Raw genomic sequence first — 13,439 nt, 5'->3', positions numbered from 1 at the left:
CGTTTACGTGGCACAGGATGTGTCGGGAGCTGCACGTCTCAGCAGTCCTTGACTTACAACCGTTTAGTGGCCGTTTGAAATTATAACGGCAGGCAAGAAGAAGCTAAGATCAATGTAGAGATGTTATTAACCTTTTTTTAATTTTTTTTTCTCAATATATTTTAGACTGTGTTTGTTAAAAATCTATACCATGTACGGGCTCTGGGAAGTTGAGGGGGGGGAGGGAGGTGGGGGGTTGGGTGGAGGGTGGGGGGAGGGAGGGATATATACTAGGTTAGATTTCAATGTAATATGACTTCACATGTATACTGTTTTTCTATAATTTCTCTGTAAAAATAGGATAAGTTAAGTACACTGACATATAGTGGAAATACACCAAGGGGAGGAGGAGTGGGATAGAAGAAAGAAGGGTAGAGAGGGACGGGAGAGAGGAGGGGAGGGAGGGTGAGAAGGAAGGGAGGGAATGGATCGGGAGAGAGGAGTGGTAGAGGGGGAGGGGAAGTAGGGTAGAGGAGGATGATGGAGGGAAGATAGAAAGTTGGAGGGGGGTGGAAGAAAGAGGTGTATGGAGAGGGGAAGAGGTATATTGGGTTTGTATTTTTTTGGGTATTGTTGACAAGAGGAATTGCTGCGATTATTGTTTAATGTTGTATGGCGCCGGCTATGCACAGTATATATGTGAGTGTATGAAAATGATAAAATGGAAAATAAAAACTTAAAAAAAAAGAAGTTATAACGGCCCTGGGGAAAAGCGACTTTAACAACCGGCGCCTAGCTCAAAACTGCGCCAGGAGAATTGCGGGAAATGAAATGCCTGTTCAATTTTGGCTATTTCCAGCCAGGGTACCAAGCTAGGTGCTCTGTTTGGCTTAAAAAAAGAGGGTTGCTGCATGACTCATGAAGGGGCCCGTAGAGATCATGTGGTGGTTCCTACAGCTGCCGCCGGAGCCTGACGTTGTCCCTGATCCCAAAAAACAAGTGGGAACCAAACACGGATCCATCAGCACAGACAAGGTGTGACCTCCGGGGCAGCGAATCCCTTGTTAATTATCTTTTGTTTAAACTGTGCGAACAATGACTTCCTTCTCTTAACCTTGAACGGATTGCCGTGGCGGTTGCTGGAGTTCCAGGCAGTTTCCGTGGCTGACAGCCAGGTATCGGCCCGGCTTTGGTGAATTTGCCTACTGTAATCCCCTCCAGCAAGAGGTCCAGAGTGCAAGGAATGTTGTAGGAGGCTGATCCTAGCGGGAAGGCAGGCCGCCGGGCTCGGAGGGATGGCTTCCCTTGGCAGAGGGCTGCAACTGTGCATCTGGTTATGGTTTTTACAAGGGCATGTTCAAGGGGCACCTTAAATATTGGCATGTATGAAGAAGTCACAGTAATCTCCTTCTCTCTTCTTCCTTCTCCAATATAGTCTCCTAAAAATCTCGATTTTTCTCCTTTTTTCCTCCTCCTCTTCCTCCTCCTTGATATAATTCCCTTAAAACTTCCACTTTCCTCCTCCTTCTTCTCCTCAGATATAATCCCCTTAAACATTCCAATTTATTATTTATTTATTTAATTTCCTTCCTTCCTTCCTTCCTTCCTTCCTTCCTTCCTTCTTCCTCCTCCTCCTCCTCCTCCTCCTCCTCCTCCTCCTCTATAATCCCCTTAAAAATTACAATTGCAATCTTTCTTTCTTTCTTTCTTTCTTCCTTCCTTCTTCTTTCTTTCTTTCTTTCTTCCTTCCTTCTTCTTTCTTTCTTTCTTTCTTTCTTTCTTTCTTTCTTTCTTTCTTCCTTCCTTCCTTCCTTTTTTTCTTCTTCTTCTTCTTCTTCTCCCTTCTCCTCCTCCTCTTCCTCTTCCTCTTCTCTGTTCCCCCTCCTCTATAATCCCCTTAAAAATTACAATTTCTTCCTCCTCCTTTCCTCCTCTTCGTAAAATATAATCCCCGTAAAAATAGCTATTTCTCCATAACTGTATCGTGAAAAGGCCCTACACATGCCACACACAAAAAAAGGCAAAGTGGGCTTATATAAATCTTCCTCAACCAATCCAAACCAGAAGCAGACCACCTCTGGCCAAAGGGAACATGGCAGTCACAGTCCACAGTTTGACCGAAACGGAAGTCAAAGTAGCCATGGGGAAGACTTGAAGGAAGGAGCATTAGAGGTTCTTCTCTAACCAAGGGGAGACTTCTCAAGCCTTCGTTGGTCTCAGGCCGTTGGACCTGAGGAGTTTCCTTCACACATTTCTTCTCTCTTGCTCTCCTTTCAGTGGTTTGCTTACGCCTTCATGACCAAGTGCCTCATCACCCTCTCTACGGTGGGATTAATGATCCTGATCTTTGCCTTCCACATCAAAGAGATCCAGGTACGTATGAGGGAGGGGTGGGTGATGCTGCTGGCATCTATTGGGAACTTCAGCCTATTTTAATTGAATTTGGCGGAGGGCTTCCCATTGCATCTCCAAGTCTCACTTCAATGTTTGGAATCCAATGGGAGAGCAGTTGACCCGGGGAGCTTCTAAGAGTTTCTACAAAGCAGGACAAGATAAAAGAAGGAGCAGAGAACCATTGAGACTCACCCAACAAGGTTACCCATCTCAACGGCTACTTCAGTTAGATGGGCTCATCCCTTTCATGGGTTATGAATATCATACGTTGCCTTTTATGAACCCACCTCTGCTGTGGAGATGTATAGCAACAAGGAATTCTTATCCATCAGGTTGGCTTCAAGGAGAACAAACCAGAAGGATTAGGGGTGACGTTATAGCAGTCTTCCAATATTTGAAGGGTTGTCACAAAGAAGAGGGATGGCCCATCTATTCTCCACAACATCTGAGGGCGGGACAAGAAGTAACGGGTGGGAACTTATCAAGGAGTGATCCAAGTTAGAATTAAGGAGAAATTTCCTGTCAGTGAGAACAATTAGTCAGTGGAACTGCTTGCTTCCAGAAGTTGTGGGTGGGCCATCAAGAAGAGACTGGACAGCAGGGGTGGGATTCAGCTGGTTCAGACCAGTTCGGGTGAAGCAGATGCTAATTTTGCATCTGGTTCACCAAACTGGTTGTTGCAAGGAATGGCTGGCCCCGCTCGTCCCCTCTCAGGAGTCTCCACGCGGCCTGTTTATCATCCCAGGTAAGTACAGGGCCCGCATGGAGACTGGGAGGGCAAAAAATGGGCCTACTGGAAGTCCCAGAGGTCCCGGAAGTCCAGAAATGAACCTGTTTCCGGAGGACCTCCAGAACCCAAGGGAGGATGTTTTCACCCTCCCAGAGACTCAGGGAAAGCCTCCGGAATCTGGGGAGGGCAAAAAACAGGCCTCCCAGAAGTTCGGAAACAGGCCCATTTCCGACCTCCGGAGAGCCTCAGGAGCCTTGGGGAGACCATTTTCGCCCTCCCGGAGGCTCAAGAAAAGCCCCCAGAGTCTGGGGTGGGTGAACCTCCTCTTTCTGTGAGGAGGCTGAGGAGACCATCCCCCCTCCAGGCCACACCCATCCAGCAACCAGGCAGAGAACCGGTTGCTAAAATTTTCCAGCCTCACCTTTTTTCAGTGTGGTTGTAACTTTGAATAGTCACTAAGCAAACTGTTATAAGTCAAGGATAAATGGAGGGCAGAGCGGGGTAATGATCCCATAAATATGGGAGCTACCCCAGAACGAGACCTGAAAAACAACAAGCGTTGACTTGGGATAGGACAGGTTTACTTAGCCCATAGTTTGCCAGGATCAACAAAAGATTTGTTATGCCCAAACTTTGACATACTTTCCAGATGCCATTCCTCTAATAAGAAAATGAAATCGCCCTGGAAAATACTTATCTGAGCTGCAAGGAGGTGGAAGTAATCGGTGTTTTACACGTGCCAGGTGCAACCAGAATTATTAAAGGAGATAAACAACTAGAATAATTCACCCCCATCCGCCCAAAATGGGACTTTATACATTTATACATGTTTATAGAAATAGCTTAATCAAAAACGGCTGATTTCAAATTAAGGCTGGATTCCTTCTTTACCTGGTGTCCCATGAGCTGCACTTCAGAAACTGAATACAGGCTTCTTCAATACAAATTCAACACAACAAAAGAATAAGTGTAAAAGTTTTTTTTTAAAAAAAACAACCTCCCAATAATCTAATTCTGTCCTGGTGTTGAATCATATCCCCTGTCTGTTTCACGTTAAAAACTACACGTTTGGGTTGCAAAATTTGCAAAGAAGCATCGGAGGACTGAGATGGCTAAGATAATTTCCTGACCTTAGTTATTTTAAGTTCACGAAGATGATTCAGATGAACTGGAAAATGTAGAAATGTGATAAACAAAATAGTTTACTTTATTGTCATTGCATCTCGTGCAATGAAATTAAATGCCATCTTCAGTGTACATTATAGATATAAAAACACACATCCTTCACATTCTATACAATCGAATTGAAAACACCTGATATATAAAATAAATGACAAATCAACAAAAAACACCAAACAAATTATACAAATGATCAGTCTCAAATCTGGCACAAGACATTTGTTTATTTGTCTGATTCCTACAGTCGCTCATTTCAGCAATTGAAATATAGATGGTGCACCCTCTATTTTGGGTACAGAGTTAGTTCTCCCCAAAATTTGAGCACTATAGGTAAAGGTTCCCCTTGCACATATGTGCTAGTCATTCCCGACTCTAGGGGGTGGTGTTCATCTCTGTTTGAAAGCTGAGGAACCAGCCCTGTCCAAAGATGTATCCGCGGTAATGTGTCCAGCATGACTAAACACCAAAGGTGCATGGAGCAATATTACCTTCCCACCAAAGGTGGTTCCTATTTTTCTACTTGCATTTTTACGTGCTTTCGAACTGCTAGGATTGCAGAAGCTGGGACAAGTAACGGGAGCTCACTCTGTTACGCGGTGCTAGGGATTCGAACTACTGAACTGCCGACCTTTCTGATCAACAAGCTCAGCGTCTTAGCCACTGAGCCATCACGTCCCTTTTGAGCACTATAAAACCCAGGGGTGGGATTCAAATAATTTAACAACCGATTCTCTGCCATAATGACCAGCTGGGTAGGCGAGGCTCAGTGGTCATGTGATTGGATGAGTGTGGCCAACTCAACATCACTCACGTCGATGGGCGCTTCGCCTTGGCTGTTGCAATGTAATAAGGGTTAACCGGAGAGGCAGTTTCTGTAAGCAGGGCAATAAAGATTAGCTAGAAACAACACCAGAATGTTTCCTTCCTGCCTTCCTTACAGGATTAGCCCTGTAAAGTGGAAAAAAACAAAAGGAGATTTCTTCCAACAACCGGTTCTCCCAACTGCTTAGAAAGTTAACAACCGGTTCTCCCGAATGGGTGCGAACCGGCTGAATCCCACTACTGATAAAACCCCTGAAACGTGGTCCCCTTAAGACCCCTTTGGGGGAGTGCTTAGCATCAGCCAATACCCTCCTTAACAAATAAGATTAAAGAACAGTAATATTAACTCTGCGCATGTTCGCCCTGCTCTAGTTTTAGCAGTCAAAAGCAAAGAGAGGGAGCTGCTTTGGCCACATACAGGGTACTTCTGAATAAATCCATGTATAAATAGTGCTCAGGATTGGAAAATGCCAAACAGTTCAGGCTGAAGTCGAGGCTTGTTCTTCCAAAGGCTGACGGGCCAGCCCAGACATTTAATCCTCCCCTCCTGTAGAGCTGAACATGTCTTGGTCTGTGGTGGGCGAGCCAGCGACAGTCGGAAAATCTACTTCAGAAGAATTTTTCTTTCTTTCCTGTGGACTGTTTGATCTCCGCTGCTGATTGGAGAGCACCATTTCCTGGCTGAGTGATGGCGGGTTCACCCAGCTACTGCCAAGCTGTGACGGATGGCAGTGACTTTGGGCAGCTGAGGATTAAAGGGGTTGTAGAATAGAATAACAGAATGGGAAAGTTGAACTAGGATTAAAGGGGTTGTAGAATAGAATAACAGAATGGGAAGGTTGAACTAGGATTAAAGGGGTTGTAGAATAGAATAACAGAATGGGAAGGTTGAACTAGGATTAAAGGGGCTGTAGAATAGAATAACAGAATGGGAAGGTTGAACTAGGATTAAAGGGGTTGTAGAATAGAATAACAGAATGGGAAGGTTGAACTAGGATTAAAGGGGCTGTAGAATAGAATAACAGAATGGGGTGTTGAACTAGAAGACCTTGGATGTCTTCTAGTTCAACCCCCTGCTTAGGCAGGAAACCAGAGGTGGTATTCAGCAGGTTCTGGCCAGTTCTGGAGAACTGGTAGTGGACATTTTGAGTAGTTTGGAGAACCGGCAAATACCACCTCTGGTTGGTCCCGCCCCCATCTATTCTCTTTCCTCCCAGCATATTGGGAGGAAATGGAGATTTTGCAGTAACCTTCCCCTGGAGTGGGGAGGGAATGGAGAATTTACAGTATCCTTCCTCTGCCAGGCCCACCAAGCCATGCCCACCACTGCAGGAAACCCTACACCACTTCAGACAAATGGTTATCCAACATCTTCTTAAAAACTTCCAGTGTTGGGGCATTCACAACTTCTGGAGGCAAATCGTTCCACTGATTAATTGTTCTGACTGTCAGGAAATTCCTCCATAGTTCTAGGTTGCTTCTCTCCTTGCTTAGTTTCTGTCCATTGCTTCTTGTCCTGCCCTCAGGTACTTTGGAGAATAGCTTGACTCCCTCTTCTTTGGGATATTGGGATATTGGTGACCTTACTTTGAGGGGCATTTCTCCAAAGTGCATTTTAGGCCCTTAAATAAGAGGGCATTTCTCTTGCTGATATGTTTACCAGGACTTCCTTGCTACTCCAATTAACCACTTCTTGGAGCAGCTCCCTATTTATCATTGGCAATCAAAGGGTTAAAAGCCACACATTAAAATCCCGGATTAAAAGCAGGAAAACTATTACGATTAAGACTAGGCTGCATATCGAACTCCAGTTGACCAATGCAGCTGAAATTGGCCTGGTATAAATGTAAAACTAAGCCCGCATTCACATATAGTCCTTGACTTACAACAGTTTGTTTAGCAATGGTTCAAAGTTACAACGTGAGTGGATAAAAAAGTGACTTATGACCGTCTGTAACACTGAAAACCATTACAGTGTTCCACTTAATCAAAATTCCATCGAAGCATAACCTCTATTTGCTTTGTAAAAACCACTTGGCGTTCAGTTCCGTCCCTTATTTTTTGTGATACCACAACAGCAACTTTTGACAATAGAGGGTTTATGCTGATCTCGAGGGGGAAATTACTCAAGTGTTAGCTGTCTTGAACCACAGACGCCTGATTCCAGATGCAGGGAGCTGTCAAATGTTTGCGGACTACCGCAAACCTCTCTGACACATACCTCGAAACAGGTTCTCGTCCATTCTCAGCCACAGGAGCTCCCTGAGTGATTTTGGGCCACCTCTTCCCTCTCTGCTTAAGAGCCAGTGTGGGACGGTACTGATGAAGGTGCTGAACTTGGAATGGGGAGACCCGTCATAGAAGCTCTCTGGGTGATATTGGGCAACGGAGTCAGTGAGGAGGTGTGGTGAAAGCTCTGGGTGAGCAGAATAGCAATAGCAGTAGCAATAGCAGTTAGACTTATATACCGCTTCATAGGGCTTTCAGCCCTCTCTAAGCGGTTTACAGAGTCAGCATATTACCCCCAACAACAATCCGGGTCCTCATTTCACCCACCTTGGAAGGATGGAAGGCTGAGTCAACCTTGAGCCGGTGAGATTTGAACAGCCGAACTGCAGAACTGCAGTCAGCTGAAGTAGCCTGCAGTGCTGCATTTAACCACTGCGCCACCTCGGCTCGCCACCTCAGAAGGGAGACCCAGGTTGTAGCTTCCTGGGTGGAGACTCAGGGCCTGACGTGTTCCCCATCGTAAGAACCAACAATTAATCAGTGGAACAACGTTGCCTCCAGATGTTGTGAATGCTCCAACACTGGAAGTTTTTAAGAAGAGATTGGACAACGGTTTGTCTGAAATGGTATAGGTTCGCCGTGATGGCGAATCTGTGGCATGCATGCTGGAAGTGGCATGCAGAGCCATCTCTCTGGGCACACAAGCTGTCACCTGTTGCTCTTCTGGGTTCTGGCACGCTAGCCAGCTGGTTATCACACACACAAGAGCATCAGAACAGCAGCCACCTGGTGTGTATGTGCACGCCGGGAAGACGATCTTCCAGTTTACGGCATGTGTATGCACATCAGCCAACTGGTCTTCTGATTTCTAGCACACATGCATGCATGAAGATCTGCTGCTCTTCCGGTTTCCAGCACACACGCATGTGCACGGTCCTGTTTTGGCACTCAGTGCTGAAAAGGTTCACCAACACTGATATAGGGTTTCCTGCCTAAGCAGGAGGTTAGATTAGAAGATCTCCAAGGTCCAACTCTGTTATTCTATTCTATTCTATTCTATTCTATTCTACTCTACTCTACTCTACTCTATTTTACTCGTCCACTCCACTCCACTCCACATTCTACATTCTACTCCACTCCACTCCATTCCCTATTCTATTCTATTCTATTCTATTCTATTCCACTCCACTCCCTATTCTATTCTATTCTATTCTATTCTATTCTATTCTATTCTATTCTACTCCACTCCACCACTCCACTCCACTCCACTCCACTCCCTTCCCTTCCCTCCTTTTCTCTTCACTTCTCTCTTCTCTTCTGTTCTCTTCTCTTGGAGTAGAGGTGATGGGTTGGACTAGGAGCAGAGGGACCAAAATTCACAGCCTTTTCTCTCAGACCAACAGCCAACATGGTGTAATAATAGAGGTGCTCAGCTAGGAGTAGGGAGACCCAGAAGCTAGTCTATTCTAAATGTTGAAGTTTCTTGGGTGACTCTGATCCAATCCATTTCTCTTAGCCCAATAATCACTCTGGGGTGGAGGGGAAGGTGCTGGACTAGGAGTAGAGAGGCCCATGTTCTAGACCCCCTCAGGCACAGAAGCTCCCTGTGTAACTCAGGCTTAGACCCACTCTCTCAACCATAGACTGGCAAATACAGGTAGTGCTCACCTTACAACAGTTTGTTTAGTGACCATTCAAACGGAACTGAAAAATATGACTTATGGCCATTTTTTCACAGTTATGACCTTTGCAGCATCCCCATGATCACATGATCATAATTCAGATGCTTGGCACCTGGTTCATATTTATGATTGTTAACAACCTTTCCTCCATGAAAAGTTGTGCATCGTCCTCATATGCCCAGTTGATTGGGAGGGTGTTAGAAATTCTGTTTATATAAAGCATCACATGGAGCAAACAAAGGGCACAGTCACCATGTGCTTTACTGCTCAACTATATTACTGTTAAGAGGATACAGGAAACTCTACTTAGAACAAAAGAGCATAGAGTGTGTACCATAGATCCAAACTTGTAAATAGTGCCATCTACTGGTTGAATACTACTGTGGTTGTTGCCTAGAAATACATTCTAACAATGAGTTCCAACAGTGGGGCAATCTTGCAGAGAGAAGCTTTGCTTCCGGCTCATTCATGATCTCATGTTTCCTTTGCCTTGCAGCTCTTCATGCTGGATAATGCCCTCACCGATTGGCGAATTGCAGTCAGCACTCCGAAACTGGCTTTCATCATGCTTGAGTTTTTAGTCTGCTCCCTTCACCCTTTCCCGGTGGGAGATTTCTTTTGCCTAGATCCAAAGCCGGAACAGGACTACGTCTTCCTCTCGGATGTTGACATGTTACTCTCCCTGGTGATGTTCCTTCGCCTCTATCTGGTCCCTCGAGCCGTGCTACTGCGGAGTAGCGTGCTGGGAGATGCCTCTTACCGCAGCATCGGGTCGCTCAACAAGATCCACTTCCAGTACCCTTTCGTGTTACGGGTGATGGTCAACAGCCAGCCGGGCCGTGTGCTGCTCATCTTTACGATGGGGCTTTGGATCATTGCTTTTTGGATACTGTCCGTCTGTGAACGGTGAGGATCCTCCTGTGTCCTTTCATAACTAGATTGTCAGAACTTGGTTCGTTTGTTTTTTAAAATAGCCCACTTTCCCCCCGTCCTGGAAAGAGAGCCATTCCTGTCTTAGCAGAGTTCCTTTCTTCCTTTGAGGACACCCTAATGTGAACATATTGAAATAGATCTGATATAAAAACAGACACTGCAGCCACAGGCACACCAGGTAGACCAGGCCAAGGATTCAACTCCACAGGTAGTAATAATTTTATGGTGAATGGCTACAATCAGAGAATTTTGCAAGTCTGATTGTGTATCTGCATCCATCCATCCCATTCTTTCCCTCCCGCTCTCCCTCCGTCACTACTACATGATAGCAGGCAGGGCCAGATTTAGATGAAAAGAGGCCCTAGGCTATTCCACTTATGAGGCCCTTTCACCTCCCATTTTTAAGTTTGTAAATTACACGAGAGACAATAAAATACATCATTACTGTGATATATATCAATATATATAGCTGGCCTCCCGAGGGAGGGAGGCTCTGCTCTGCAGCAAAGGCAGCGCCTCCCCTGCTGCGCTCAGCTGCCCGGCTCAGCCCCCTCGCCCTCACCTGCCTGGCCGCTGGTGGGCTCCACGTCGATGGGGCGGCTACTGGGAGCGGCCGCGCCTCTCGCCCGACCGCCGGTGCCGGGAACGTGGGCGGGCTCCCCAACTGCTGCAGCGCTGGAATCATCTTAACCAATACATTTTTATGTTTGTTTATTAGTCATATGCGTAGAATTTCTCCTTATTTTCGGTTCAGTGTTTTAGTGTTCACTGTTTTTAGAATAGTGTAATTTTAATTTTGCTAACAATTTGAATGTAGGCCCCTCTTGATCTTGAGGCCCTAGGCTGAAGCCTAGTTAGCCTATAGGAAAATCCGGCCCTATATTTGAGAGGCTGCCACAAAGAAGAGGGAATCAAGCTACTCTCCAAAGCACCTGAGGGCAGGACAAGAAGCAATGGGTGGAAACTAATCAAGGAGAGAAGCAACTTAGAACTGAGGAGAAATTTCCTGACAGTTAGAACAATTAATCAGAGGAACATCTTGCCTTCAGAAATAAATGCTCAACACTGGAAGTTTTTAAGAAGATGTTGGATAACCATTTGTCTGAAGTGGTGTAGGGTTTGCTGCCTAAGCAGGGGGTTGGACTAGAAGACCTCCAAGGTCCCTTCCAAACTCTGTTATTCTAAATATTCTCTCTTTTCCATTTTGAAAGGCCCAGGCCACTTCATGGCAAATTATCCCCGAGAGCCAATTTTGCACAATTGCATGATTGGCCCCAAATTTTCCCAATCTGCTCTGCGGGATCTGTAGGTCAAATTTTGGGATGCTTGGCAGGAGGCCAAGCACCTGTGCCCAACGCTTGACCTCTGTCCTCTTCTCCAAAGGAACCCTACTCTCTTCTAAGTTGAAAAAAGCCATTTGGGTTTTTTATTTTTATTTTATTTTTTTAGGGCAGCTCCATTAGCTGCCTGTCAGCCTGCCAAAAGTCAGCTCACCTGAGAACGCCAACCACTAAGTGAGCTACTTTGCTGGAGGAAAAACAAACATTTTGTCACTTTGGGTGATACGGATTTTTTTTTAAAAAAGGAAAAGAAAGAAAGAATCCTTCTGATTTCAAAAGAGTTGAAAGGTGGCTCGGCTCTAAAGTCAACAACCTGTTCTCATGGATTAGTTGGTCTGCTTCTCATAGAGCATGACGGGGGAAAAACTTCTGGTCAAACTGGCTCGGTGTAGAGTTCCTACTGGATTCCTACCACATTTCTGAAGGACTGAATATTTTCCCATGAACGAGAGAATGTCAAAATCCTGGGACTTCTGACAAAGTTGTCTTGATGTCTGCTCTGAGTATGTTTCTAGGTGGTCTGCAAGAGCCCAGACTCTGGATCTCTCGAAGTTATCTTCACATGAAGATATTGTGTTAGAATAAGGCTGGAAGAATCCTTAGAGGTCTTCTAGTCCAATAGCAATAGCAATAGCAATAGCAGTTAGACTTATATACCGCTTCATAGGGCTTTCAGCCCTCTCTAAGCGGTTTACAGAGTCAGCATATCACCCCCACAGTCTGGGTCCTCATTTTACCCACCTCGGAAGGATGGAAGGCTGAGTCAATCTTGAGCTGGTGAGATTTGAACCGCCGAACTGCAGCTAACAGTCAGCTGAAGTGGCTGCAGTACTGCACTCTAACCACTGCGCCACCTCGGCTCAAACAGGAGACTCTATACCAGGGATGGCTAACCTTGTTGTTGTTGGGTGCCAGAAATGTGAGTGTGCATGCGTGCCAGCACCCATAATGCAAAGCACGCCCCTCACATGTGCATGCGTGCACACTCACACCCCACACTCCCCCCCCCTGCGAGGTGGCGCAGTGGTTAAATGCAGCACTGCAGGCTACTTCAGCTGACTGCAGTTCTGCAGTTCGGCTGTTCAAATCTCACCGGCTCAGGGTTGACTCAGCCTTCCATCCTTCCGAGGTGGGTGAAATGAGGACCCGGATGGTTGGGGGCAATATGCTGACTCTGTAAACTGCTTAGAGAGGGCTGAAAGCCCTATGAAGCGGTATATAAGTCTAACTGCTATTGCTATTGCTATCAGGCTGAGGAACACTTCTCTCAGTCCTGCCTCTAAAGGAGCTGAGGTGGCGCAGTGGTTAGAGTGCACTACTGCAGCCACTTCAGCTGACTGTTATCTGCAGTTTAGCGGTTCTAATCTCACCGGCTCAAGGTTGACTCAGCCTTCCATCCTTCGAGGTGGGTGAAATGAGGACCCAGACTGTGGGGGCGATATGCTGACTCTGTAAACCGCTTAGAGAGGGCTGAAAGCCTCTTTTCTGCCCTCCATAGCTCCGGAGGCTTTCCTGGAGCCTGGGAAGGGTGAAAACGGTCTTCTCTGGCCCTCCGAAAGGACGAAAATCAGCTGGCTGGCACACGCATGCACACTGAAGCGGAAGGCCTGTGTGCTGGCACATATGGCTCCGCACACCACTTATGGCACGCGTGATACCATTTCAGACAAGCGACTATCCAATCTCTTCTTAGAAACCTCCAGTGACAAAACACCCACAACTTCTGGAGGCAAGCCGTTCCATTGTCCTCACTGTTAAGAGGTTTCTCCTTCATTCCAAGTTGCTTCTCTCCTTGATTAGTTTCTACCCATTGTTTCCTGTCCTGGGCTCTGGTGTTTTGGAAAAAAAGTTGACCCATTCTTCTTCGTGGCAGCCCCTCAAATACTGGAAGACTGCTATCATGGCACCCCAAGTCCTTCTTTTCTCTAAACTAGCCATTCCCAGTTCCTGCAATATATATTTTAGTCTCCAAAAACGCCCTTAATCGTCTTTCTTGCTCTTCTCTGCACTTTTCCCAAAGTCTCAACGTCTGTTTTTCTAATGTGGTGACCAAAACTGGATGCCATATTCCAGGTAGGGTCTTACTGAGGTCTTCTAAGGAGGTACTAATACGCCACGTGATTTTGATTCTCTCCTTCCTCTTTATGCAAC

General features: G+C 46.0%; 1 protein-coding gene across 1 annotated transcript in view; it reads left to right on the top strand.

Moving 5' to 3' along the window:
- KCNN4 (potassium calcium-activated channel subfamily N member 4) overlaps positions 1-13,439 on the top strand; it is a 56,748-nt gene that overhangs the window by 27,886 nt on the left and 15,423 nt on the right. Inside the window, exons 2-3 of the mRNA XM_032227083.1 lie at positions 2,257-2,352; positions 9,512-9,921. Of these exons, the coding sequence (XP_032082974.1) occupies positions 2,257-2,352; positions 9,512-9,921 (506 nt within the window). The remainder of the gene's footprint in view (positions 1-2,256; positions 2,353-9,511; positions 9,922-13,439) is intronic.

Source organism: Thamnophis elegans, chromosome 12 (assembly GCF_009769535.1).
Source record: "Thamnophis elegans isolate rThaEle1 chromosome 12, rThaEle1.pri, whole genome shotgun sequence".
NCBI lineage: Eukaryota > Metazoa > Chordata > Lepidosauria > Squamata > Colubridae > Thamnophis > Thamnophis elegans.
This window is presented reverse-complemented; position numbering and strand designations above follow the sequence as displayed.